This window comes from Rhodamnia argentea, chromosome 1, assembly GCF_020921035.1.
Source record: "Rhodamnia argentea isolate NSW1041297 chromosome 1, ASM2092103v1, whole genome shotgun sequence".
In the NCBI taxonomy this organism is placed as follows: domain Eukaryota; kingdom Viridiplantae; phylum Streptophyta; class Magnoliopsida; order Myrtales; family Myrtaceae; genus Rhodamnia; species Rhodamnia argentea.
Window position 1 is genome coordinate 4,267,607 of NC_063150.1, and position 26,751 is coordinate 4,294,357.

General features: G+C 42.4%; 5 protein-coding genes across 9 annotated transcripts; 3 read left to right on the forward strand and 2 right to left on the reverse strand.

Annotated features, from left to right (window-relative positions):
* Positions 1–301: 301 nt before the first annotated feature.
* LOC115748789 (homeobox-leucine zipper protein HDG11-like) lies at positions 302–4,632 on the forward strand. 3 transcript variants are annotated; one of them, XM_048282361.1, is made up of 11 exons: positions 303–1,216; positions 1,558–1,675; positions 1,793–1,981; positions 2,121–2,588; positions 2,676–2,777; positions 2,868–3,077; positions 3,189–3,369; positions 3,458–3,732; positions 3,850–3,939; positions 4,067–4,467; positions 4,548–4,632. In XM_048282361.1, the coding sequence occupies exons 1-10, from the start codon at positions 1,110–1,112 to the stop codon at positions 4,463–4,465; spliced, it is 2,139 nt and encodes a 712-aa protein (XP_048138318.1). In that variant the 5' UTR covers positions 303–1,109; the 3' UTR covers positions 4,466–4,467; positions 4,548–4,632. The 3 variants fall into 3 exon arrangements, with proteins under 3 accessions (XP_030541270.1, XP_048138318.1, XP_030541266.1); XM_030685406.2 differs by having other exon boundaries at positions 304–1,216; positions 4,566–4,632; XM_030685410.2 differs by lacking the exon at positions 3,850–3,939 and having other exon boundaries at positions 302–1,216; positions 4,067–4,632.
* Positions 4,633–9,634: 5,002 nt separating this feature from the next.
* On the forward strand, positions 9,635–11,334 carry LOC115748773. The gene is made up of 3 exons (XM_030685391.2): positions 9,635–10,284; positions 10,485–11,170; positions 11,213–11,334. Exons 1-2 carry the CDS (start codon positions 9,741–9,743, stop codon positions 10,937–10,939), a joined length of 999 nt encoding a protein of 332 aa, XP_030541251.2. The 5' UTR covers positions 9,635–9,740; the 3' UTR covers positions 10,940–11,170; positions 11,213–11,334.
* Positions 11,335–12,168: 834 nt separating this feature from the next.
* LOC115748775 (organelle RRM domain-containing protein 6, chloroplastic) lies at positions 12,169–14,313 on the reverse strand. Of its 2 annotated transcripts, XR_007199303.1 has the most exons (5): positions 13,941–14,313; positions 13,046–13,114; positions 12,818–12,924; positions 12,218–12,369; positions 12,169–12,187 (listed from the first exon to the last, which is right to left on the reverse strand). XR_007199303.1 is itself a non-coding variant. In XM_030685393.2 (4 exons), the coding sequence occupies exons 1-4, from the start codon at positions 14,227–14,229 to the stop codon at positions 12,286–12,288; spliced, it is 549 nt and encodes a 182-aa protein (XP_030541253.2). In that variant the 5' UTR covers positions 14,230–14,313; the 3' UTR covers positions 12,194–12,285. The 2 variants fall into 2 exon arrangements, 1 of the variants encoding a protein (XP_030541253.2); XM_030685393.2 differs by lacking the exon at positions 12,169–12,187 and having other exon boundaries at positions 12,194–12,369.
* A 35-nt stretch (positions 14,314–14,348) lies between these two features.
* On the forward strand, positions 14,349–17,747 carry LOC115748772. 2 transcript variants are annotated; one of them, XM_030685388.2, is made up of 6 exons: positions 14,349–14,763; positions 15,324–15,636; positions 16,279–16,413; positions 16,616–16,698; positions 17,317–17,422; positions 17,529–17,700. In XM_030685388.2, the coding sequence occupies exons 1-6, from the start codon at positions 14,477–14,479 to the stop codon at positions 17,610–17,612; spliced, it is 1,008 nt and encodes a 335-aa protein (XP_030541248.2). In that variant the 5' UTR covers positions 14,349–14,476; the 3' UTR covers positions 17,613–17,700. The 2 variants fall into 2 exon arrangements, with proteins under 2 accessions (XP_030541248.2, XP_030541250.2); XM_030685390.2 differs by lacking the exon at positions 16,279–16,413 and having other exon boundaries at positions 17,529–17,747.
* Positions 17,748–17,978: 231 nt separating this feature from the next.
* LOC115748774 (NAC domain-containing protein 86-like) lies at positions 17,979–21,295 on the reverse strand. Its single transcript, XM_030685392.2, has 3 exons — positions 21,083–21,295; positions 20,715–20,992; positions 17,979–18,567 (listed from the first exon to the last, which is right to left on the reverse strand). The coding sequence occupies exons 1-3, from the start codon at positions 21,237–21,239 to the stop codon at positions 18,262–18,264; spliced, it is 741 nt and encodes a 246-aa protein (XP_030541252.2). The 5' UTR covers positions 21,240–21,295; the 3' UTR covers positions 17,979–18,261.
* Positions 21,296–26,751: the final 5,456 nt, after the last annotated feature.

Sequence of the window (26,751 nt, forward strand, 5' to 3'; positions counted from 1 at the left end):
CTGTAACCAGAAACAAAAAATCAAGAAATGATGATGTCAAAACTTCAGCAGCTTCCCAAAACAACATCAACCCCACCAAAAATAGCAGAAGGATATTTCTACAGACTACATGAATTTGCGAAATTTCAAGTAATTATCATACAGCTTAGTTCGGTCCAATATCAGAGTTTGTATAACGTAAATGTCTCTTCTTCTTCTTCTTCTTCTTATTTTCTCTTTTTTTTTACGAGAAAGAGAGAGAGAGAGAGAGAGCGCATGTGTCTTCCTTGTAATAAAGAGGGGGGAGGGGTTGAGTCTCATAATGCCGGTAGCCGGGAATTCACTCCCCGGCACAACCACAGTCTTGATCTCAACGAAGCAAAAAGCCTCCTCTTTTCACACGTTTTAGTGTTATTATTGTCATTTGTTGTTGTTGTTGTACCTCTCTAAAATCTCATAAATCGCATCCCCACCACCAGAGTGTCAAGAAAGAACAGTGAAATTGGAAGACACCCGTGTGCAAGAATTCGATCTTCTCTCTCCCCCTCTCTCCTTGCTTCGTCTTCTCTGGGGTCGAAAGAGAGCGAAAGAGACGAGGAAAAAGGAAAGAACTTTGGCTTTAAAAACCATCATCTTCGTCAGTTACGTAGGCGGGTAGAGTCTGTTCAAGTTTTTGTGTGCGAGAGAGCGAGAGTGTTTTGTTTTTTGGTGTTGTTTTTCCTCTTCATAATTGCGCATTACTTCCCTCGGAAGGGAAAAAAAAAGATCGGGCAAAATTTGGGCCTTGACTCACTCCTCCTCCGGAACAAGAATCATGGCCAAATCTTCGATTCTGGGTCCGTTTCTATTCACCAGACAGAGAGAGATGACCCCTCTCGAGAAAGATTTTCGTATTAGCATGCTCTCTATATAGGATTCGCTCTTGCTGGAAAGCGTGTCGGGTGGCGCAAGGTCGTGCATTTTGTCGTCACTAAGGTTGTTCTTCTGCTGTCCTCGTAAAACTCTTTCTGCTTCGTGGCGTGACAATGTTTGTGAGGGCTGTCCACGACCGTGGCGCTTCACGTGACGACGGTTTCTACACGTGCTTGGGGTGTTGAGGGGTGTGAGAGAGGCAAGGGAAGAGAGAAGAAATGGATTTCGGCGGGGGTTCCGGCGGGGACCACGACGGTTCCGACCCCCAGAGGAGGAAGAAGCGGTACCACCGCCATACTGCTCACCAGATTCAGAGGCTTGAAGCGTAAGTTTTCTTTTTGGTCTTTTTGCATTTCTCTTGTTTGCACTAAAACACGCTACCTTTCTTTCTTCCATGATGTGCTTCTTTCTTCTTATTCAAAAATCTGAATGCTTTATGTCTGCTCGTGTGGAATTTTTCCGTTGCCCCTTTTGTTTTTCTAGTTGTGGGCGAAAGAGAATTTTGCTGTTAGTACATGTTTAAGTTACACTATAGCTTCTGCTTGTTGCTCTGCAGATGCTGGTCTTTGTGTTTTACTCTCTCTTTTTCGTTTTTTCATTTGAATGATGCTGAGGTTCTGAGATTTCAATGCTTCCTCGTGTTTCTGTCTTGGCGAAAAAATGAAGGATGTTCAAGGAATGTCCTCATCCAGATGAGAAGCAGCGGATGGAGTTGAGCCATGAATTAGGATTGGCTCCGAGACAGATTAAATTTTGGTTCCAAAATAGGAGAACCCAGATGAAGGTTTCTTCACTTAATTCTTTAATTTACCTTTCTTTTGGTTGGGATTGTCTTGAAGATGATAAGTTTTTTGGTTTGCCTTTATTGCAACCTTAAACCCTCCTGTTATATCCAAATCAGGCCCAGCATGAAAGGGCTGATAACTGTGCATTGAGGGCAGAAAACGATAGGATTCGATGCGAGAACATCGTGATAAGAGAGGCCTTGAGGAACGTCATTTGCCCGAGTTGTGGCACTGTGCCTTCAGGCGAAGATTCCTACTTCGATGAACAAAAACTGCGGCTGGAGAATGCACACTTGAAAGAAGAGGTGAATTGAACTTGCCCAAGAATGAATCACTTAAATCCTTGTTCCACAGTTCTCCTGTGGTTTTGCATTTTGAATTCATGCATTTGGGCTCTCCTTTGTTTACTTCTCCTTTTTATTTTCCATGTTTTAATCTTTGTAGCTCGATCGAGTTTCTAGCATTGCGGCCAAGTACATTGGGAGGCCAATTTCGCAACTCCCACCTGTTCAACCAATTCATATTGCTTCTCTGGATTTGACGATGAGTAGTCTCGGTGCCCATGGACTGGCAGGCCCTTCTCTTGACCTTGATCTACTTCCGGGCAGCTCATCTTCTGTGCCACATTTTCCTTTTCAAGCCGTTGTTTTCTCGGAAATGGATAAGTCACTAATGGCAGATATAGCAGCTAATGCTTTGGATGAATTTCTCAGGCTTGCTCAGACAGATGAGCCTTTATGGATGAAGTCTACTAGCGATGGGAGGGACACTCTCAATCTCGAAAGTTACGAGAGAATGTTTCCTAGAGCTAGTAGTCACCTAAAAAATCCAGATGTCCGTGTTGAGGCGTCTAGAGAATCACGTGTCGTGATAATGAATGGTTTGGCATTGATAGACATGTTTATGGACTCGGTAAGTTCATCCCATATCTCTTATGTCGCCGTACGCTGAACTGAGGCGGCTTCTTTTCCTTGACTATTTGTTCGAACAACTTTGCAGAACAAATGGGCGGAGCTCTTTCCCACAATTGTTTCAGCTGCAAAAACAATCGAGGTGGTATCACCAGGACTGTTAACTAGTCAAAATGGCTCTTTGCAACTGGTAACTCATTTTGGAAGTCCTCATTCACTTATGATTTCCTGTTCAGCGGCATGCTTCAAATTAAATTCTCATCCACGGGAGAAAATGCAGATGTATGAAGAATTGCAAGTTCTTTCACCGCTTTTACCAACTCGAGAGTTCTACATCCTCCGATACTGCCAACAGATTGAGCAAGGCTTGTGGGCTATAGCCGATGTTTCTTTTGACCTTTCAAGATACGACCAATTTGCTTCTCAAAGTAGATCTCAGAGACTCCCTTCAGGTTGCTTGATACAAGACCTTCCTAACGGGTATTCCAAGGTCGTTATTGAATTCCCAAGTAATTAACCTTCCTTCCTTTCCCCCACTCAATCCCTGAGAAAGTAAAATGTAATGTTGCGTGTGGCCCTACTTGAATTGTTGCTTATGTAGGTCACTTGGGTGGAACATGTGGAAATAGAAGACAAAGCCCCGATTCATCGGCTCTATAGAGACCTCATTTACAGCAGCTTAGCATTCGGAGCTGGACGATGGATTGCCACTTTGGAGAGAATGTGCGAGAGGATTGCCTGTCTAATGGTGACAGGTAGCTCAACTCGTTCCCTTGGAGGAGGTAAACCTCACAATTCCACTCAGAATTCCCCTAGCGAGTCCTTAATCAGTCTAGTCCTTGAGGGATCTACTTAATGCATTTTCTTCAGTAATTCCGTCTCCCGATGGAAAGAGAAGCATGATGAAACTGGCACAGAGGATGGTGAACAATTTCTGCGGCAGCATTAGCATGTCTTCTAGCAGGCAACAGCGTTGGACCACACTCTCCGGCTCAAGTGAGGTCGGGGTCCGGGTGGCTCTTCATAAGAGCACAGATCCAGGCCAACCTAATGGTGTTGTTCTTAGTGCAGCCACTACCATTTGGCTCCCGATTTCCCCACAAAACGTCTTTAATTTCTTCAAAGACGAAAGAACTCGAGCTCAGGTACCGACAATTCTCTGGCTGTATTCAATGGTTACTGTTCCATTGATCAATGTTGTCAGCATCAACCGATTCTAGCAATTAATTTATTTCTTTTATGTTTAAATTATTTCATTTCAGTGGGATGTTCTCTCGAATGGCAATGCAGTTCAGGAGGTTGCACACATAGCAAATGGGTCACATCCTGGAAATTGCATATCTGTTCTAAGGGTACGGTTCTTCAGGAGCACGTAGTTTCCTAGTTCTCGAATTACATCTCTTCGGCTCCCTTCTTTCACGTTATCGTCAGTCAGAATTCGAGCTGTGAACTGGGCATTTTGTTTAAATGTTGCTACAGGCCTACAACACGAGTCAAAACAACATGCTGATACTCCAAGAAAGCTGCATCGACTTGTCGGGGTCTCTCATCGTGTACTGCCCGGTCGACCTGCCAGCAATCAACCTCGCGATGAGCGGGGAGGACCCCTCCTACATCCCTCTGCTCCCGTCAGGGTTCACGATCTCTCCCGATGGTGGGCCCGACCCTGGGGACGGGGCGTCGTCCAGCTCCGCTGCGGCAGCCGGACAGGGGTCGACCGGGCGCTCAGGGGGTTCGCTGATGACAGTGGAGTTCCAGATACTGGTGAGCAGCCTGCCGTCGGCGAAGCTGAACCTCGAGTCGGTGACCACTGTGAACAATCTTATCTCCACCACTGTGCACCAAATAAAGGCTGCCCTCAACTGTCCTGGCTCTTGATGGTATGGTCATCACTCTCATCACCATCTTGCTCTGCCACAACACAACAATAACAACTGTTTCTTCTCTCTCTCCCTCTCTGCCATAACTTTAAATTCAGAGATCAGAAGAATTCAAGGTGGAGTGAGTTCGATTTTGGGACGCTGGTGGGGAATTGAATGCAAAGGGAAAATGGTGGAGGGAGTGTTTGGTTAGTTGGGAGACTTTGAATGCATTCTCAACACCAATTAACTGCTCCTTCTGAAACTTTATTTGTTTGAATTAACACCAACTCAAGAGCCAAAGAGTGTTTTTTTTTTCTCCTTGTGGGGGTTTTGGAGTTTTGACAAAATTTACACAGGAGGTTCATTGGATGTTTCAAGAGAAGTCAAGAACGCACCATATACATGTGCGTGAGAGTTTTCTGTGTTTCTTGGGCCTATGTTGCAACACATCAAGAGGGGTTGTATGGTTCGGGCATTGACTTCTTCTTCATGAGACTTTTTTATTATATGACCAATGTTATTTGAGCTCCATTTCAACTTTGCTCTCCCTCTCTCTCTCTCTCTCTCTCATGGTGAATTGTGAGGTCTTTGTCCAGAAGAATATGGGTGGAAGAGAGAAGGTTTTGGCATGGCTGCCAGATGGGGACACAGTTTCTTGGAGAACATTCATGGGTTTCTCTGCTGAAGTTATGTGACAAAGCCCCTCAAATTGAATGTTGTTCATTGAAATGTACATCAAAACTAGGCCCCAAACGTACCCATTTCACCACACCCATGAAAGCCTTCCATCTCTTTCTTATGCTTGATTTTGCTTTTGAGCAATTATAAGAATAAAACAGTACAGATTTCCATCGCGGTACCCTACGTTTAGGTTATTTTGCTTTAATTTAGAAAGCACAGTGCAAATGAATCGTTGGATCACTAAATACATGTTATAGGGACACGACTCAATTGATACGTGGACGTATTTTTCGTTCGTTCTTGTAAGCAATAAGAGCGATCATTTTCAAAAAAGTGTTTTTCAAATATTCATTTTTTATTTTTATAAGCGATAAGAGCGATCATTTTCATAAAAGTGTTTTTCAAATATTCATTTTTCGCAAAATAAACGGAATCTTAGTATACTCAAATCAGGTGCAAAATAACTTTTTTTTTTTCACTTTTACCAAGTGTCATGTGGGTGCCATAAGTCCTTGCCTAGGGCTAAAATGAGAATGTCAAAGTCTAGATCTGAAATCTTGTGAGCTTCCTACTTTGGGTTAAAGACAATCAATACATCATAGCATATGACTGTTTGATATACTCATCTGTCCATGCCAAAGTGACAAAAAGGAGGCTGGTTGAAACTAGCGACAGCCCTCCTCCATATGCCTTTGTTGGAACAAATTGAGAGAGAGAGAGAGAGATTTCTTCATGGTTTATGCACATCCTTTTCACTGAGCTGTATCATCGTACATGTGGGCAAGTTCGCAAATAACTCTTTGCTCTCTAGACTGTTAAAGCAAAACCCTAAGAAAAGTCAAACCCGTAAACTTGACATTTATACGTAAGACTCATTTCAAAAGTAATTAATATCATCTTAGGAAGTTGTCCTAGTGGTCATGGATGGTTGGTTCTATCTTCGCGCTCGTTTTGGCCAAAACACACATTCTTTATGTTGAGCAATCAGATTGCCCTTTGATCACAAGATTCGACGCACGTCTCTGAGGGAAGTAGCAACTCATTGATCATCAATTTGCTTAAAAGGGGTGTTATATATCAATTCATGTTGTTAATCATACATTTATATATATACATATGTATTCAATCTAAAACCTAAGAAATGGCGTGTTTCGGATAAAAAGAGTGTGAAAATAGCGTTTAAAGGTTGATATATCCATTTGATTTTGCTTTTTGTCTTGTATATTTATTGGAAACCATAGCCTATCGTTCATTCATCGACATGGTGGGATAGGCAAAGTTGGTGGAGAGGGATTCTTTGAATTCCAACCAAATACATCTCGACAGTTGATTGTGTAACATAAGTTTTCTAATTACATTTACTTCTTAAATTTGCTTCGATTCACGGCCTTTCCCATCTCTTCGTTAACGATAAACTCAATATACACTAATTAAGAAAAAAGAATTCTCATAAGGCCGCGCGTCACGTAACCCGATTCTGAATAAAGCCGTCTACCGATATATGAGATCCCACATCCTATGAACCTTTCGCTGCATGACACGATGCGATGAACATTAATGTCATATGGTGTCCGATAAAAAAAAGAGTTAGTGGTCGGTTCGCCGAACGTCGCCTTACAGAGTGCCATATAAGTTCGACCCAATAAGCCTTCTTTTGCTCATGGTTTGGGGGCGTGAACGAATGAGCAAATGAGCAAAGGGACGAGGGAGACAGAGTCTTTATTGGGGGGAGCATTAAGTCGGCTGGTACTGCAAAAGAAACAGACCCTGGACAAAGGTACAAACCTTCATCTCTCCTGTCCAAAAGTGCATTCAAAATCACTATCCAATCTTAAGGCTACACAAAAAGTACCCTCAGTTCCCTCTTTACATCACTTTTTTCACGGTCGAATTTTCATTTGAGGAAGCTTCAAGGCCCAAAAAGCAAAGCCACAAAACAAAATAGGGTAATAGGAAAAAGCTACCAATGCTTCTAGCCGTGGGCTATAACGCTTTCACCACGTCTCGACATTTTCCGCAGACGAACGACGCGGACATTCGATCGAGAAAGCATGTTGGGCGACGGTCACGGCGATCCGAGCAAGTATTACTTGTAACTCGCCAACTATCTTCCCCCTATGCGTAATTAGACTCCACTTGGAAGACGCCCTCTTATCCGGTTACGTTGAATATTCGCAATGGGAAGTAAAATTACGTTCTAATTCAACTCATGCTAACTTAGATCAAGATGAAAAAAATCCATTGATAGAAGCATCTTTCGATGTTCAAGTTATCCCAATAGTCAAGGTAATATGTAATGAAGGCTTGCTGAGCGACGGAGATCCGGCTCCTTCATGCATGCTCCACTTGACTTCGGCGGATGTAGCTTGGTTAGTAGAGCTCTGCTATGGTCTCAACGCCCTTACGAGGTAATGATGAGTTGCACTCGCTCTAAGCCTGGCCCACACGCGGTTAGGAAGATTGTCCGCAATTTGAGGATACCATCCTCCCTACCCTGATTATCTCCCACACAAAAAAATAAAGAAAAAAGATAAGAGAAAAATCAAGTATCGGACTACACCTATAGGCGACCGTCCGTCCTACAGCCGCCTAAAAAGGAACTACAGTGATATGGAATAAGAATCCTACAACAATAAATAGAAGTGTTTTTTCAAGAGGGTTTGGGATCTAAAGTCCCTTAGGCAAATGTATTGCGAATATTTTGGGTAGTTTTGAAAAAATGCAATTGTTTTATCAAAGGTCCCATTCCCAGGCCTTTGGTCCAAGACATGTTTGGAGATGCTTTAAGTTTTAAACATTTCCAAAATGCAAATACATTTTTTCCTTTCAACTTTGCTCTTATTAAACTTTCATAATTTCAAAAATGTCCTTACCATATGTGATGTCAATGGCAAGGGTTCATGCAACCGACGAGGCCAAATCCGATTGCTAGTTAGCCTCGCTTGAGGTCTCGCGACCCACCGGGTAGTTGCTTCTGTCATTTGAACCAGGTGGTTATTGCATGGGTTCACGCGATTCGGGTGATGGCCGCTTGAGATCGCCCGACCTTAGGCGGGGCCGCCAGAGGCAAATTCGACTCGCCGCCCGCCGCTGTTGGTTTTGAGTTTCTTCTTTAAATAAAAAAGTAAAAGTGTTTTACAATAGCATTGTTTTTCCAAACGTCATTCAAGTCAAAATTGTTTTTCGATGCATTTTTAATCATAACTTTTCAAACATTACTTGCACTTGGAAAAACTCCTTTAAGCTAAAGGACTTTGCTTTTTTTCAAAACTATCTGACTTGTTTCTCAACATCAGCAATGCCAGATGGAAGAAAATGACCATTTCTCTCCCTCTCTCTCTCTCTCTCTCTCTCTCTCTCTCTCTCTCCATTAGCAAAGTTTTGCTTAGGGATTGGCTTGTTGACTTGTAACACTAGGGGTGTGCATGGTTCGGACCGGTCTAGTCCCGATATGGAATAAGGGACCGGACCAGTGGTCCCGGTCCCCAAATTTTCGGGACCAAGACCGGACCAAATCAGGAGCAGCGGTCCGGTCTCGTCCTGGTCCCCTAGTGGGACTGCTAAAATCTAACCCTTGAAATACAATATGCTTCGGTTGCATGTTAATTTACAATCTATACCCCCGATCGAATAAAAAAACACGTTGGTCCAATTTGCTCATCTTCATAATAAAGGCATGTCTTCACATAATGGTAGGTGTAACAATGACATTTGTTTAACCGCTGACACAATAGAGATATATAAAGGACATAATCGAAAAAAACCTATCTCGCGAACACATACTAATAGTGATGTTGTCCACTAAACGGATTCCACATCCAAGCGGTGTACAGAAACAAAATACGGGATTATTCATTGAAATGAACAACCAAAATGCATGAACAGTAAAAAATTGCTACCACTATATTAAATAAACCGATCGATTCATTTCTTTCTGAAAGAACATGCCAGAGTATACTCACCACACAATGCATTGGAAAAGACCATAATAAATGGGATATACCGCATTCATAACATTGAAGGGCTGTTCGAATTTCAAGAAAGTACAGCCTAACAATGGAAATGGCTCAAGAAATGAACATTGAAAATAAATGAAAACCTCATTTTTTTAATTGTATATATTTATATATATAAATAATTATATATATTATGGGTGGTTCGGTCCGGGCGGTCCAAGCCGGTCCGAGCCACCTGGAACCGAGGACCGAACCACCCCTCTCAAGGACCAGACCAACTCGCCTGGTCCGATCTCGGACCGGTTTGGTCCAGTTTGCTCACCCTATGTAACACTGTTATAGCGCGCCACGTATCTTGTGCTCTTGGGCTCGCGTAGAAGGAGCATGCACAGCAGTTGACTTGGGCCCATCGTTGACTTGTAGCCCATATGTTTTGCGGGAATATAACAAAGTCAACGATCTCTTATGTGCAATCCTGTACGGTACGTGCTAACCAGACGCGTGAAACGTTGACTCAGGTACTACCCACGCTCCACAAAGTCAACGATCTTCTCTCTCTCTCTCTCTCTCTCTCTCTCTCTCATAATCATCTTCCTCCTCCTCCTCTGAAGACGAACTCTCTCGGCCTGAACAATCTCCATCTAGAGAGAGAGAATGGGAAGGCTAAGCTACGACCCACAAATCCAACACTTCAGCCACCCCCACACCTTGCAACTCTCGAACCACCACCACCACCAACTACCAACTTCTCTCTCCGTCTGCTCAGCTTGCCACCACCCGCTCTCCTCAGGTGGCGCGTGGATCTACTCGTGCCCGCCCTGCGGCTTCGCCCTCCACGCGTCCTGCGCCCAGTTGCCCCCTCTCATCACCCACCCTTCCCACCCCAAACACCCCCTCTCCCTCCTCCCCTCCCCCGCCTACCCCGGCGGCTCCTTCGACTGCGACGCCTGCAGCCGCCGCGCCCGCGGTGGCTTCAGCTACCACTGCGCCGAGTGCCACTTCGACCTCCACGTCGGGTGCGCGTCCAAGCCCCTCTCCGTCACACACCACCTCCACCCCCACGCCCTCGGCCTTGTGTTCTATCCGCCGTATACGGCACGCGGGTTCTCATGCGACGTTTGCCGTGGCCACGGGGCGTACCATTGGCTCTACCGCTGCGGCATGTGCGAGTTCGATGCGCACTTGGACTGCGCCACAGGTACGCACGTAGGTTTGAATCGGCCTGAAGTTGAAACATTTTGGCGAAGCAATGTAGGTAGATCAATAGATAGTCTTGACCTTAGATTTGCTATCGATCTTGGCCTAAAAAATTTGAAGTCTATCTAACCCTTCGTTATTTTCTTTTTATCGGTTATAGATAAATGATCGAATTGAATTATGTTAATACTAATTTCAAAGGTACAGCCACACAACCATCACCGCCACGGCCACAGCCGCAGCAGCTGCACTACAACTCATGTCCAGGAGCAATCAATAGCCATCTGCATCAATACCCTAACCAGACCGCACCCGCCATCACGGGACCCACTACTCAACCGGGGCCGCCTAACCACATCATGCACAGTTATAGCATGGGAGCGGTACCCAACTCTCAGCCGCCACCCGCGGCAGCCGGAGGAAACAAAACTCTGATGGGTTTGGCGAGTCAGACCTTCGTCAATAGCGCTGCTGATCAGGTGGCACAGACCCTCGTGCAGGAGATGCTGAGTGGCATTAGCGGCGGGAACGTTAACGGTGACACTGGCTCCAGCTATGGCGGCGACGGTGGAGGAGGGGATTTTTCTTCTACATCTATTATGGGCGTCGGATCATCAATCTTGAGCACCGTGCTCGGAGGGTCTTCAGATTCTTAGGATCAGTAAAAATTCAAATCCAAGGTCACGACTCAGCTAATCGAATACAATGAAAACCAGAAACCAGACAGAACCGCAACGTTTTAAGCTTATATGGTCGCGTTATCGAGTGCACGTACCTGATGGATTGAATTTGCAGTTTCTTTTGGTCAATGTCAACGTTTTGTGTTTCAGATTAAAGCTCAGCTTCCCCTCTCGCCCGAGGTCCGCCATTGATGCTAATGCTAGCTGGTTAATATCGAAAGATAAAATAAAAGAGGAGGTCATGATCAGTGCGAGCCAGTGATGCGTGTGCATGGTTGGAGGCTGAATTAGTCAACGGCTTGAAGAAGTCGCAGTTTGTAACAATGCAAGGAAAGAAGAGACATGGTAAAGGAAAAAGTCAACTACTTCGATGAAAGTCTCTACATTTCTGCTCATGCAATAGATGGTGATTTACATTCAAAGAATCTGGCATTGCTTGAACGCTCGTACTGTCGTGACAACTGTGTTTAGCAACACAATGGATTTGGATTTTGGATTTAAGACCAGGAGGGAGTCAAAAAGATTAAAAATGACGGTAGAGGAATGAAGATCAACTAGCTAGATACCCGTCCGTTATAATCATCAACTACAGACGGCGAATTGCTTGACAACTAGCATCAGCTCGTCTCAACAGCCGAAGGAAGTTCAAATTTACCTAAGTCGTTAAGTAAAAACCTCAGAATCCGGCCGAGCAGAGAAAGCAAATCCCTGAGCTTGCAAGAAACGTTCATGAAGCTGTAAAGGCTAAAAGAGTATGCTACAAATTTTTTCCTGTCATCTCGGGCATTTCGCTTGTCGAGTGTCGTCTTCCACACGAGAGTTTTGCATGTTTAAGACAGTGCGATGACATTGACCTAAAGAACACATCGTCCAAGTAACTGTCATGAATATGACAAGCTTCGTAGCAAGATTTAACCAGTTCAAGAGAAGCAACATAGCCGGGATCATTCTTCGCTTTAGCTCCTTTTATCAAGTAGGTCTGGAAGCCCATGAAAAAATTAAGCTGTCCACAGTTTCAGAGTGAGAACTACTCTGTTCTCAATACAATCAAGCTGTCCACAGCTTCAGAATGAGAACTACTCTGTTCTCAATACTCGGTGCCTCTGAGGACACCAATCATTTCAAACTTGTAATTCACAAAAGATCTATGGAAGAAATTAGATTTTCCATGAAGAGGACAAATGATAAAAGTTAAATCATATTCGTGTTCCTACAACACCATGTTGCCTTCGGAGAGCATAACCTCAAAAGCTTCTCTCTCTCTCTCTAACGAAGACGGAAGATGCAACCATATAAAAGTGCAGTTTTCAGGTTCTTCAATGCTATCTCGGGTTCTGTTTTTGGATTTGGCGGAGCTCTGATCTCGGTTTGGCGACTTCCACAAATATAACCCTGCCATCCAAAAACTGGAGAAAGAAGAAGCAGTTAGCAATTCGCAGTTGAAATTCTTTCCAGGCACTATTAGACATAGACAGGGATTTCATCAAGATGCATGATCCTCCAGAAGAAATACAAAAATCAACCCACTGTGGATGTACGATAACTAAATCTTCTCGAAGTGTTTGACTCATTAAAAACAGAAGAGCATAATCAACCAGTTGATTAGTTTCCAGAACTACAGAAATGACGCAGAATAACTCATGGTTTTTGTCATGCTGGGCAGCCAGTCATTTTCATAGAGTGTCCCCTCCCCTGGAAAAAGGAGAAACACCAGAAACCTCAAAATAACAACAATACAAATGTGTGTAATAACTGATCATTGACTTAATGTCGAAGCTAATGTCATCTACATTTTTATGGACGTTTTCATAAATGGAATAATCCTCTTTCCCTTCAAAGATATTCGCTCTTTACCTTCCCGTGCATCCCTTCAATGGCTCTTTGAGCCTCTTCCTCAGTTGCATATCGGACGAAAGCAAATCCTCTTGGTCTATTCGCAATCTTATCCATCACCAGATTAACTGCGCAGCAAAAGACCTTCCTTCAGGACCCGTGTTTATGTAGGAATGGATTGGATAAATGAAGCAATCAAGTAGTAAAAACAACCAAGAAATAGATGAATAAGGAATTAATGTTTCTTGCCTTCCACAAGCTGACCAAAGTTCTCGAAAGCATTCCTTAAACTCTCATCAGTGGTCCGGAAAGAAAGCCCTGTGTTGTACGATAAACCACATAAGATCACTATGGAAGAAACCATGCCTCAAACAATTCTCTACAGTAGCCCAAAAGAGAAATTACATCTTCCAATGAGGTAGAACTCATCATTTCATAGTTGGGATGCATAACTATGACCAAACATCATGTATCACTGCTTTCAGCCCACAAATTGGTGTTGAAACGGACATTCGCCAACCATCGGAGTGGCAGAACCGACATTTAAGTCGTCAACACTCAAAAAGAAGTAAAGGCATTAGACCCTTCTGCTTAGGCTATTCTTATAACAGTAGGCTCTTATTATAAATACCGCCGCCCATCATATTTCCGTTTATCGCTTCAAATATAACACATATTGCCAAAAAAAGGACGACGAGAATCCAAAGCCGAAGTAGCCGAAGAAAGCAACTCAAAAAGATTAACACTTCAAGAAACATGGCATGAAAGTGCACCAGTATTACTTGACATGATAAAAGAATTAGATAGCATCTCAATGTAGAAAACTCTACACAGTCGATTAAAGGAAAGGCAATCCAAATAAGCCAGAATTCGAATCGCTAATATGAGCATAAACGGAGCATTCACCGCCAATTACACAACTTAGAATCTAGACGGACATCGTAATACAATCACAGCAACTCAAATTAAGTCAAACTCAGTCCGAACAGTCAATTATTAAGTGAACGACGCTGATCAACATCGCGATTTCAGCTCCACCACGTCCGCATTAGTTAATTGAGCACTGCAGACATGTAATGAAAAAAGCAAAGACTCATCTTGAAAACTGAACAAAGAAAGAAGAGGAAGAGGAAGAGGACCTGACCACTGACATAGAGCTTCTTGCTCGAGCGGCTGAAAGGAGGAGGGCTAGGATTCGAGGGTGAAGACGACGAAGAAGGTGACGAAGAAGAAGAAGGAAGGCAAGCCAACACAAAGCAACTGGGACGCGCGAGAGATAAAGAGGGCATATTCCCCTTAAATGAAGCGCGAGAGACGCAGAGAGTGAGAGGCGGGAAGCTACGCTGACATTTGACCTCTCGCTCCACGTGAGCTTCACCGGAAAGCGATGATGGTGGAGCCGTCGCCAAGAAGACGATCCCACCAGTCGCCATTCTTGCTGCTTCAGCGTGCGGTGTGCACCCGACGGAGGATATGGAGAGAGAGAGAGAGAGAGAGAGAGAGGCAGTAGTTATCTCCCCTGCGCGACTTTGACATGGCCCGATTGGCCCGCTCGATCAAGCCCACTAAGTACCGGGCCGCGTTTAACCTGATTGGCCCGCTCTCTTCTTCTTCTTCTCTTCCTCTTCTTCTGCGTTTAACCCGCCACGACAGAACCGGAGTAAATTAAATCATCAATCAATGGCTCTCAACTACAGTTTGGGCTTGAGTACCGCCATGGCCGCACTCGGAACCACGAAGAAATCGGCGGTGTTGTACCACTACCCATGCCCAGATGGCGCTTTGGCCGCTCTGGCAGCTCATATTTACTTTTCTGCCACGTCTCTTCCCGCTCTCTTCTTCCCCAACACGGTCTACGCTCCCCTGGCTCCCCACCACCTGCCTCTCCACGAAATCGGCGACCTCTACCTTCTCGACTTCGTGGGTCCCTCCAGTTTCGTCCGGGAAATCTCACCCCATGTCTCCAGGTAAATCGTTCTATCGATACTTCAACTGTATCTTGCTTTGTTTTACTGTTTGTGTGCTGGATAAGCAATTTTTCTTCTGGTTCGGGTCAACAAGAACACCAGCTCAGGCTTGGTAGATGGCTGGTTCATGGTGTTGATTTCCAATTCTTATGCGTCGTTGCTTGATTTTTAGCATTTTAGAATGTCCCTTTTCTCTATCTGTCTGTTTGATTGAGATTGTGTGCTTGATGAGCAAATATTTTTCTGGGTCAACAAGGGCAGCAGCTCAGGCTTCTGGGTGAATCATGAATGGCTGGTTCTTGGTGTTGATTATCGTCTGCCTTATTTCTCGATTCTTGTTATTAAAGAGAGGAAACCTTTTGGTTATCTATTAATTTGTTTTGGTTCAAAATTGTGAATTTCACATATTCTTAAGATGCGTGTGAGTGAGGGGAGGGTCAAAGATATGCTTGACGTACACTGGTGACCATCACAGATCTGTTGATCTCATCAAAGTAATATTTGTGGATGATGTGGCAGAACTTTTGTGGTTTATATTCATGTTGCTTTTGTGGGTGTAGGGTGGTTATTTTGGATCATCACAAGACTGCCCTTGAGATGCTTACTGGTGATGGATGCAATGTTGGAAAGAATGTTGTTAAGATTTTAGATATGGAGAGGAGTGGAGCTACGATTGCTTACGATTACTTCAAAGAGAAGGTCGTTGGGGACGATAAAGTTCGAGAATTGGAGAGGATGAGGAGATTGTTTGAGTACATCGAAGATGGGGATCTTTGGCGATGGCGTTTACCTAACAGCAAGGCTTTCTCTAGCGGTTTGAAGGACTTGAACATTGAATTTGATGTGCGGTTGAATCCCTCTTTGTTTCAGCAGGTGATTTGGACAATAGCAGTTTTATTCTTTGAGCACAGAAAGAGCTACCATATTCTCATCTCATATGTTCATAGAGTTGTGGACTTTGAGGGAAAAGCGATGAAGGCACTGGATAGATTCTCATGTTACTTCCACTTTTATCTACACATGCTTTGTAAAAGGTGTGGGGACCACGGTGGATGTAGCTAGCATCGGATGCTGACAATGATAGAAATCGGTTTTTTATTCTGGACTAATATCTGAATTATATGATGCAACTTCTCTAACTTGAACTCGGTGATCGAGGGTGGACATTGCCTGTCTAAGCATAAGCTTGTCTCACCATAAACCAATATGAGGACCGAAGTTTCTTCAATATCAGTAGATATTGTAAATTTGAAAGCAATGGTTTGTTTTGGTTTCTAATCATTGCACGCCATTCTTCGAGCTCTGCATACCTTTTCTCTATAGGTATTAGGTGTATGCCTTCCTTGTCCTGTCAAAGTAAGCCATGTATCAACATAAACTCGTTGTAAACAGCACTAAATAGATTGAAGCTTACTTTTGTGTACTCAATCAAAGCATGTACTTCTGACACAGAAGAATGGGAAAAAAAAAAAAAAGAGGGTCGGGTCTTTACGGAACTTGCTGTATTTTTTGCAGTTGCTTTCTTTAGATTTGGAGGCGGTCATTAACCGAGGCATGTTGAGCTTATCACAGAAGCAAAAGTTGATAGATGACGCGCTTGACCAGTCATATGAAATATCTCTGGGAAATGGAGCTTGTGGACGTTGTCTGGTATGGTGCATGTAATTTTGATCATCATCTGAGAAATTTCCACAAGACCTTGTTTTACAGAAGTTGATTTTATCGTGAAGGCATACTTGTGCTTTGGGATTGGTCTGGTGCTTGCCTAAATCAGTCGGACTTGTATAATTTTTTTGTATATTAGATTTAATGCTTATACTTTGGTGTCACATAGATATGCATCATTTTATAGGCTGTCGATGCAGACGCGATATCAGAATTGAGAAGTGAATTGGGAAAGCAGTTGGCAGATAAAAGTTACAAGACGAAATTGAGGTTTGTGGAATCTACTCTGGAGACTTTCCCATCATATATGTGCACTGTTGGCTTGTCCGATTGATTTGTTAATTTGGTTGTGAGTGGTGCTTCTCACAGTATCTAATGATATTTATGAGCTTATAGCCCCATATTCATCAAATTATTTCCATGTCTGATTCACAGACTGTTCATGGAACTCTTTTGTGAGCTTGCAAAACGTGACAAGAGAAACTTTTGAAAGGTTTTCTCAATGTTGACACACTTCTGACCAACAAATAGAGGCAGACTAAGACAAGCTCTGGTATTGTGAGGAGGATGTGACTTAGTGGGGTATTCTTTTGGTTTCTTCTTCTGTAATGTTCACCAAGGATTTGACCATTTGAATTTATTGAACATTGAGGATGTGACTTAGTGGGGCATTCTATGGTCAGTCATATTCATTTACCATTTGTTTCCCTGTATTTACAGTAGTTTAACACGTCACATATAGTTTCACTTCCAAATTTGTTGCAAGTTTTTTCCAATGTCCTGAGTCTGTTGACTATGGTTTTGCACACTCATTACTGATTGACCCTTTTCCATTTGACATAACATAGGGGATGTTTATCTCATTGTAATCCTGTTCCCTCATACTAGGGGCATCGGCGCTGTGGTGTACAGAGTGCCAGAACTTGAAAACAATCAGTTACTGAAAGTTAGCCTTCGGAGCCTGGATTGTGAAGACACTACACCCATTTCGCAGGTAATTCATTTTTTTTCTCTTGACAACGTGTAATTCTCAGTATACACTCATTTATTCATATATATGACTTAAAAGTCTTGAAGCTGATTGCGTATTACTGATGTAGAATTTCGGAGGGGGTGGGCATCGAAATGCCAGTTCCTTCATGATAAGCTCTGCAGAGTTTGAGCAATGGAAAGTCCAGCAATAAACACTATTTCTTTGCCCTTTTAGGCAAAAATCATGTAGACTGTGAATTAGATATCCCCTCTGATTAATTTATTCGTTTGTTTGTCGCCAGCTGTTTTTCTATGATGTAGAGTTAAAATTTGCCATTCGGTTGTTATATTTTTTCATCTCTTTGTGTTACTCGCGAGAGACTCCATGGATCTAATAACTGCTGAAAATGGAGTTGATGATATGGACATTCACTTGCCACCAAATGTAAACATCTTGCTTGCTCTAAGATAAAGATCAAAGGATTGATTGAGGAGAAGACACAATTCGACTTTCATAATGATGTTTGTTTCCCTGTTGTTGTTACACATGTTTAAGGTAAACAAAAAAAAAAAAAAAACAGATGACCACATAACACGTGATTGTCAAAATAACCCAAGTCATGCTCACAGCTTTGTTTCTTGCAGAAACCACCACTAAGAAAGAGACCACAATGACAAAAATTAAACAAAAAGAAAGAAAAAAAGAAAAGGATACGGATGTATGCCAAATTAGAAATCCTCCCCCAAAAAAATTGAAGATTAAATAAACTTGCTGACCCTGTAATTAAGTTAATCTGAACAAGAACTTGCAATATCCTGGTTATTCTCCCGCCAATCACAATAAATTTGGGATCACCCTCCTCAATTTGAAAAATTCAAGGGTGACACTTCTTCCCCAAAATCTCCACCCGTTGGAGGAGCATTAGGGTTTGATGTGCCCCACCCACCATCATCGGTGATGAACTGCATCCATGAATCATCCTTGTCATCCTCTTGTTCCATGAACGAGGATGATGCAATGGGGACATCTGGTGAGTTGTTTTCCCACTCCTGGCTCATGACAGCACCTTGTGAGCTCTCCATGAAGGACAAGCTCCACTGGCCTTGGTCTTCCACTTCATTGCCAAACCCATTTTTCTTGAAAACGCGACACAGTGCATATGAATCCTGCAAGCGATTCGATCGATAATTGAGATCGTGTCAAGATATACGGATGTTATTCTTCCTTTCTAATTTTTCAGGGTCAAAGTCGATGAGGAAAACAGTTGACAATTCTTCACGCGGCACGCACCATCTATGACCTTATGGAAATTACAAGCAAAATTTCTGTTCTAACCTGTAGCCTGAATTTGAGGTTAGCAATAAGTTCCATATATCACCCCTGAAATTTGGAGGGGAAAAGAAAGAAACCTTGAATGGGGATGCATGTGTTCATTTAGCTGTGATTTGAAAAATTCAAGATCCTTCTTGGGAGGAGTGGTCAACAATTTGGGCTGACTTTGGAGTTCTAAAGTTTTCACAGGCCCCAATCTGTTTTCCAATATTTTTACGTGTGCTTTTTACAAATTGGGGATTTGATGAGAGACTGAGAGCTGGAAATTGACTGAAAAAGCTGGTCGGTCAAGAAAGCTATTAAAGGGACTTCAGATCAGAGTGCAACAGAGAGGAGCACCAATTAATCTGTCTAGTTTATAGACCTACATCATGATTAAATAATATGAATCGGCCTCGAACCAGTTTATATTATCATCAAATGATCCGAACTCGAGATCTAAGAAAACCCTTTTGTTTGGATAGTATGTTCCGAAATTCGAGAAGCCAGGCCAAGAGGATGGCAAGCGCTATTTATAATATCCCAATACACTTTCAATTGATGCACTCTACATGCAAATATTTGCCAACCAAAATAAGAAATTGATTTTTCTTCGTCTGACCCGTTTTTTAAAGTTGTTTTGGGAATATGATTGCTATAACCTAGCTTAATGATTCCAGAGCTTAGGCAAGCACTTCCCTTTTCCCCTTGGACAAGCAATAAAGCGAAAGTGCAAGCTGAAATTCTGCTTATGTCTCAAAAAAATACTGCTTTCACAGCTGCAAAAGCTTAGAAATAATATTAGATTAATCGTGGAATCTACAAGATTGGAAAAGTGAGTGAGTGAGAGGACATTAGAGAGACAAGACAAATCAATGAATATAATATATTGTATATTTGGACTAGAGAAGAGATCGAGTCATATGGGCAGACGAGGATTGTACTTTTGTCTGATTATGGAAGAGAAAGCGAAGGGCGGACACTTGTCGGTCAAGAGATGGAGACCACCACCAACGCAAGTAAAGAATATGTCAGAGGGATAGTCCAATGATCATACATTTCTTGGAATAATATAATAAAAAAATTTGTGCCCTCGTTTATAAAGAAAGATGTCAATTCTAGCATAGTGAGGGAATGGCAAAAACCCTAGCTTTTCATGCATGCAAGAATCATGCACTTTCTCACGTTCATCATCCTCATTAGATAATCCTGTGTCTTGTCCATCTATACGAGGCCCCTTTGGATCTGATGATTTGCTTATCATGATGGTTTTTTTTTTTTAAATCTTTACTAGTATTTTGTTAAGGGTATACACATAGCACGGTCACAAGAACTTAAAGAAAAGAATTTCATCTTCTTATCCCCATTAGTTAGCCCTACTTCTGCGAGAATTTCACAATGGAAATGAGCATGGAGTGAGCTAGAGAAGTTATTACTTCTCCATTGTCTATTGGAAATAGATGAGTTTTTATTAGCCTAATGACCATATTTTGTGTAATGCATTGATATAATGAGACACAAGACCTTTTTTGTGGATAAAAATAATCTATCACAAGTTTAGAAAAATATGGAAACATGTGTATATTGGCTTTTTTGTGATCCAAAGGTGAAAAACAAAGTCCCGAAATCAAGTTTTGGGAACAATATTTCGGCGAGGGTAATAAAAATCATTACTTGAGATATGGGATTTTTCATAATTTTGGTTGATTCTACAAGACGGGTTGATTTGTATGTATATATATTTCACAAGAATGAGAAAACAAGCTCTCTTAATCCCATAGGGTCAAACTTAAAGAGATGAATTGAGTCAGAACTACTACACTGAGCTAATTACATGGAGATGATCATAACAAGCTCTTAATACTCATTAGCCAACTTCTTAATGGAAAAAGATTAAGATTTTCTTTCGTTTCATCGTAATAATGTTGCAACAATATGAACGCCTCGCAAATAGATGGGAAAAACTTATCAAGCAATTCAATATGACATAGGCAAAGTGTACCTGAATTCCGGAGGTTTCTTCAGATTCCTTGTCATCGAGGCGATATTCGTGCATTACCCGGTCAGTCCCGACACCTTGAGGAGCTCGGCCTCGGTAGTAAACCAACGTCTTCTTCATTCCAATCGGTCGATTCTGGCTTGTCACTTTCCTATCCTTTCCCGTGGACTTCCAGTACCCCGCGCGTGTCGCCCTATTCGTCCTGAACCCATTCGGATACTTTCGATCTCGGGGCCCGAAGAAGTACCACTCCGGGTCTCTACTCGGCAAAAACGACTTCTCTACAAGATCGGTCATATGACATAACAAGAAACCATCAAAACCAAAATGAAACTATCGTAAGCAGAGACGAGAGAGAGCAAGAGAGAGACCTGCCAATTCCCAAGGCTCACATTTGTAGAGATCGATCTCAGGGATGATGTCGAGTTCAATCTCTTGGCCATTGATCTTCCGCTTGAGATAGTAGTTGACAAGCTCTTCATCAGTGGGATGAAACCTAAAACCAGGAGGCAATCCAAGAGGAGCCATTCTTGCCTTTCTTCCTTCCTTCTCTGCCACCTGGTTCTTCTCTCTTCCTTGTTATGTCCCTGGTTTATGAAATGTTAATCGTAATGGATCACTCATATATATACATTTTTTATAGAGAGAGAGAGAGAGAGACAGAGACAGAGACAGAGCCAAAGTCCTTTGTCTGGAAGTGTTCTTTTTCGCTTTTTCTGCTTTTGCAGATTCTCAAGAGAGAAACGTTTCACTTAAGCCCTTTCCTGCTCACCTCTCTATATCCCCCACTCCATTCTTGCACAAGCAACAGCAATGAAGCTGGTTTTGTTGTGTTTCTACACATGCAAGAACCATAATGTATGGTACATGCACTGCGAAAAGCGATAAGTGCCCAACAGGCCTAATGCCAATCTCGACTGGTTATTGTGCGTTGGATTGTTAGACGACAGAGCTATCGAGCTTCGATGAGCAGATCTTTCAGTGGACCGACCGGAAATATAGGTCGTACTAACTTGTGAGTCCGTGAATGAATGTAATTTAAGTAATCAGTTTGTTAAGTGATGTGATAGATTGCAGTTGGATATAGCTCAACTTGAGTCTTGCTGAAACTTATTGAGATGATTATAAATTGAGCTTAAGTGCACCTTACGCGTTGATCTGTCATGCGTCATCCATTTTTCGATCCATACACGCTTGAATCAGCATTATACATCATGGGATAGTTTTATAGTGCACTTGAAACCTTTTATCTACCACTTATGTTAACGTCATCAACATGTCCAAATATTGGCATGCAAGTATCGAATTGATAAGATCATGAGGATGTCGTCTGTTTCGAGATCCATACCACCATATAGATGCAAATTATCATGTGCTTGCATTTGGAACTTGTATGTTTATTTCGCGCTTATAAATGTGTCGCAATATCAATCATCTTATTTCAAATAATCATTCACGCGTACCGTATTCTTACTATAATTGATCAAGATTATTTGTAGGAAAAATGAAGAAAGAGAGAGAGAGAGAAGTGATTCCAAGGCACCCAAAAAGAAAAGAACCCACTTATCATTTCGTAAATGATATCGCTTTGGTTGATCTTGATAACTAATAAGAAGCTAGTCCCAGCTAAATAAAAAGATAAATAAATCAAAAGAAGGTCAAATCTTGATGAAGAAGTGAAGCCGCATGCCGGGAGGAGAAAAAATTTTACTTTGGAGGGTCCTTATGTTGATTCAATCTAACTTTATAGCTTTTTTCTTTATATCCTCTCCTAACTTTTTACGTGATTATTACTTGGCAAAGAATCCTCATTCTGCTTTGGATTTACTTTTTTGATAAGAGAGATTGTACAACATGCCCTAAAATTATTGTACGAATGTCAATTCGATCATAAATTTAGTCATAAGTCTTTGCGCTAAATTCTAATGTAATCATTCCCGTGAATTTTTATTGTTATTGAAAATCCCTATTATGACGGTATGATATGCAAGACGGACAAGTAATGACTAGACCGCCACGCTAGCGGTTTCTCACAAAAAATTGGCCGATATGGCAGCATTAGAACTTTATGCAAAGGTTTATGACTAAATTTGTAAAATTGAAAAGTTTAGAACTGAGTAATAGTTGTACAATAAAATCAATACCGATGCGCTAATTTTCCTTTTTTGGTATTTCTTGACCTCTCCCCCGCATCTCTTTTTCGCGCTCACCAGATTTGGTCCTCTCGTTTTGATGATCTGATTCAGAAAGAGAAATCCCAATCCCACAATTTTCAATTGGACCCTTTTCTCAAAACTTGGGAGAGAGAGAGAGAAGAAGGGCCCCACAACATTGATTAGTTTTTCTAAACTTCATCTGATTTTGGGCTTGGGCATTGTTGTTCGAGGTATCTAGGAATAAGATTTAAGACCAATACCACGATTGGGCTCTGATTCTACGACGTTATCAGAGGGCTTGACATTGAAAGATCCAATTTCTTGCTTCATTTTCTCTTAGCCAATTGCCGATTTTTGCAGGACTACGTTTTCTAAAAGGTTACCATTAAGTAGACATGCACTATTCCGACGCTAGTGACTTGCGCATGAGTAGCCAAGGAACCCAACATAGGCATCGGAGTTTCGGGCCTGGATCTCCAACTCCCTAGCACATGCACAAGCACCGATCTTGAGTCTATTGAAACCGAGCTCGAGAACTTGGTACTCGTGCCCAGCTCCCTGGCGCCCCCGGCTCGAATCTACAAAGATCGAGCGGCGCCTGGGCCTAGTCCATCGAAACCAGACCTCGGATCGTAGTTCCTAAGACATGGACTATAGCGCCCGGGCCAGGCTCAATCAAGTGCTGCCCTAGGTCCATCCAGGCGGGGCCCCAAACCAGGCGCCCTAGACTTGGTCCTTGTGCGAGCCAAACGCGGGTCCAGCGCCAATGCCCGAATCCATCAAGGCCAGCCTCGAATGCAGCATTGATAGACCAAAATGCAGGCACAGGGGACCTGAGCACAGGCAAGGGAGTCTCGAGCCCGACCTCAATGGAACTAAGCTAGGAATTCAATGACTCGCACATAGGTGTCGGTGTTCAGGACCGGCCTCGTGGACTTAGGCGCAAGTGCCAAGGCCTGACCTCCATCCATATGTACGTGCGCATGAATTATGTATATTAAAGGATTTCGTGTCTACTGTCAATACTTAACTTTGTAAAAATGAAAAAAGCTCGATTAGGCTTGGGAGCTTGTCAAGCCAAGTATGGACAAGTTTAAGCTTGACTCCACGAGATAGCCGAGTCGGCAGAGCTTGACCTCAAATCAAAATCAAGTGAGTCGAACTCGAGTAAGATTACCAAAAGTCATAAATCTGTTGTAATTGTGCCAATTGCCAATTCAATCCTAATTTTTTTTATAATTCAGTCCTAAACCTTTTCATTTGTATTAATTCAGTCATTCCAACTAATCTTGACTAAAAATCGTTGACGTGGCAAAATTTCTTTGAATTTTTTTATATATTTTTTCCTTTTTCTTTTGTTACTTTATTTTCCTGGATTGGACTTAGGGCCGACGAGGCCGGGCTGCCCCTCGCCTAGAACCGGTGACGATCGCGATGCCCTCGCCAAATCTGGCTAGGTGAGGGTGCCGTGGCCCTTGCTTGGGCCCTTTGGAGTGGACTTAGGGTTGGCGCCTCGCACAAATATGGCGAGGGCCCCGATGCCCTCAACAAAATTGGCCAAGCGAGGGCGCTGGGGGCCTCGCCATGGGCCGCGATGCCCTCGCCGGCCCTAAGTCCGATCTAGGAGAAAAATAGGAAAAGAAAAGAAAAAATTATAAACAATACAAAGAAATATGAAAATATTATTAGAAACGTCACGTTAGAGCGGCCATGCCACGACAATGATTTCTGATCAAGGAAGAACCGAATTGACATAAATACAAAAGATTTATGATTAAATTGGCCAAAAAATAAAATTTAAGATTGAATTGCCATAATTACAATAATTTTAGGACTTTTTTGATAATTTTCCCAACTTGAGTAAACATCTATTCGGGTCCGAGCTTTTGCCGATTGTGTTGTGCGCTTCAGTCTATCACTTATTTTGCTCAAATTGGATCGGTCTAGTCAGATTCTCGTGGACACACACATAAACTAAGCTGGAATAGTGACAAGAGTAAGAATCAACAACGACCGGCTCCTCCCCTCTAGGAGAAATCAGCTACACGAGAGGACCTACACACAAATTAGCAGCTTGAATTCGAGAATTATTTGTTAATCTTGACTGGAGGTTGAGGAGGGTTAACCGCTTTTTCAAGACCCTTGAAAATCGTCCGCTTATGTGACCCGAGACTCGATAAATACGAAGAGTCGTCGACATATTTGCTCATGAGAAATTAGATCGATTGTAGTTGTTATATACTGAAGAACAGAAATCGGCATACGATGTGAACGAGTTGCGGTAAATTCTCATGTGGGTTAGGGCTAGGGGAGAGCACATTGATTTATTAAGCTTTTTTTTTCCATTTACAAGGATGAGCTCCTCGCCTTATAAGTCCAGCAAGTTTACCAGCAAATACAAAGTTAAGAACGTGAAGATAGTGCCGTGGCGGCGTGGCCCCAGTATAGATAATAAAAAATCCGTACGGGATTTAGTGGCCACCTATCTTATCCTATGCATATGTGCGACAACATGTCTAATTAAATGGTTCGGATAACGACCCGTAGCCAATGAGATTGGGGTTGGTGACCTGGATTTTGCACTTTGTCCCACAACGTGAGAGCATATTTAGGGTCGCTAATTGGATAATCCCAATTGCAAATTGTGATCATGTGATTTGTCTGCCTGTTTATTGTCCCAATCAATCAAAACCAACGAAAAGAGAGAATAATTCTTTTTTTTTTTTTTGGATTTATAGGGACGGATGCCTTCGAAATCGAATAACGATGGAGAGACCCTTTTCGAGTGCGTCGCGAGAGTTTCGACTAGCTACACTAGCTACAGATCACCAAATTGGTGGGAACATGAATTAGATATTCGCAAGATCATTACTATACGTATGCCATCTAAGTGATAGTTAGGTTTGTTTTGTCGGACATTATCCCCCTTCCAGAAATATATAATTGATGGGTCGTACTAATTAGGCCTTGAAATGTATAATTTGGGAGTATTTTATCACATGCATTACCAAGACTTTTCTTTTATTTTTCTTTCATTTGATAATATCGTCACGGGAGAAACGATGAACAATAAAACGGCAACGATCGAGAGAGGTTTACCGTGATGGGCTTGTGCTAGATTGGGCTGCCACTAGCGCTACTAGAGAGGATGGAACGCATCGTCGTTTTTCATAAAAGGTCAGACTTATGATTATTTGCCCGTGATGACAAAGTTCATGGCGAGCACCTTCGACTTCAATGGCTTCGCGCAGGTTAGGTCGGCACGATGAAAGTGACCTGACTTAATAATGCTGTTTATGACGGCGAAACCTATCCTTTTTTTTTTTTATTTTATAATACCTGATTAAATTCGCAGATAAGAACAAGAAAGAGCTAAAGTTTGAACGAGTGACGAACAAATGAAATTATTATTATTATTATTATTTTATAATCGAGGATCCACCAAGCGCCCTTTCGTTTATGCTATTCGGGGTCCCAAGGCCCTACAGTGCGCGATGCACCTAGTACCGACGACTATACCTCGGGGGAGACTAGTATAGGACCCCACCGCCATGGCTCCGCACTTAAGATGCTAGCAACTGCGGGTTTTTGAACTCTCGGCCTCCGCGATGAAGGAGGGACTCTTAACCAACACAGCTACCCACCGATGGGTAACAAATGAAATTATTTATATTCGATAGCATGGATAATCAAGTTCATGTTGACGCATGCTTTATCTGCACACGTTTTCGTGGCACTGAACCAACCCCATTCATTTTAGCATTGTAGGTGTAATAAATGTTGACCTAAATTTTAGCGTTCCATTTAAATTGCGTATAGATGTTAGGAACATTTGCATATTTATTGGACCAACGGTGGATGAACTTAAGTAGGGTAATTAATTG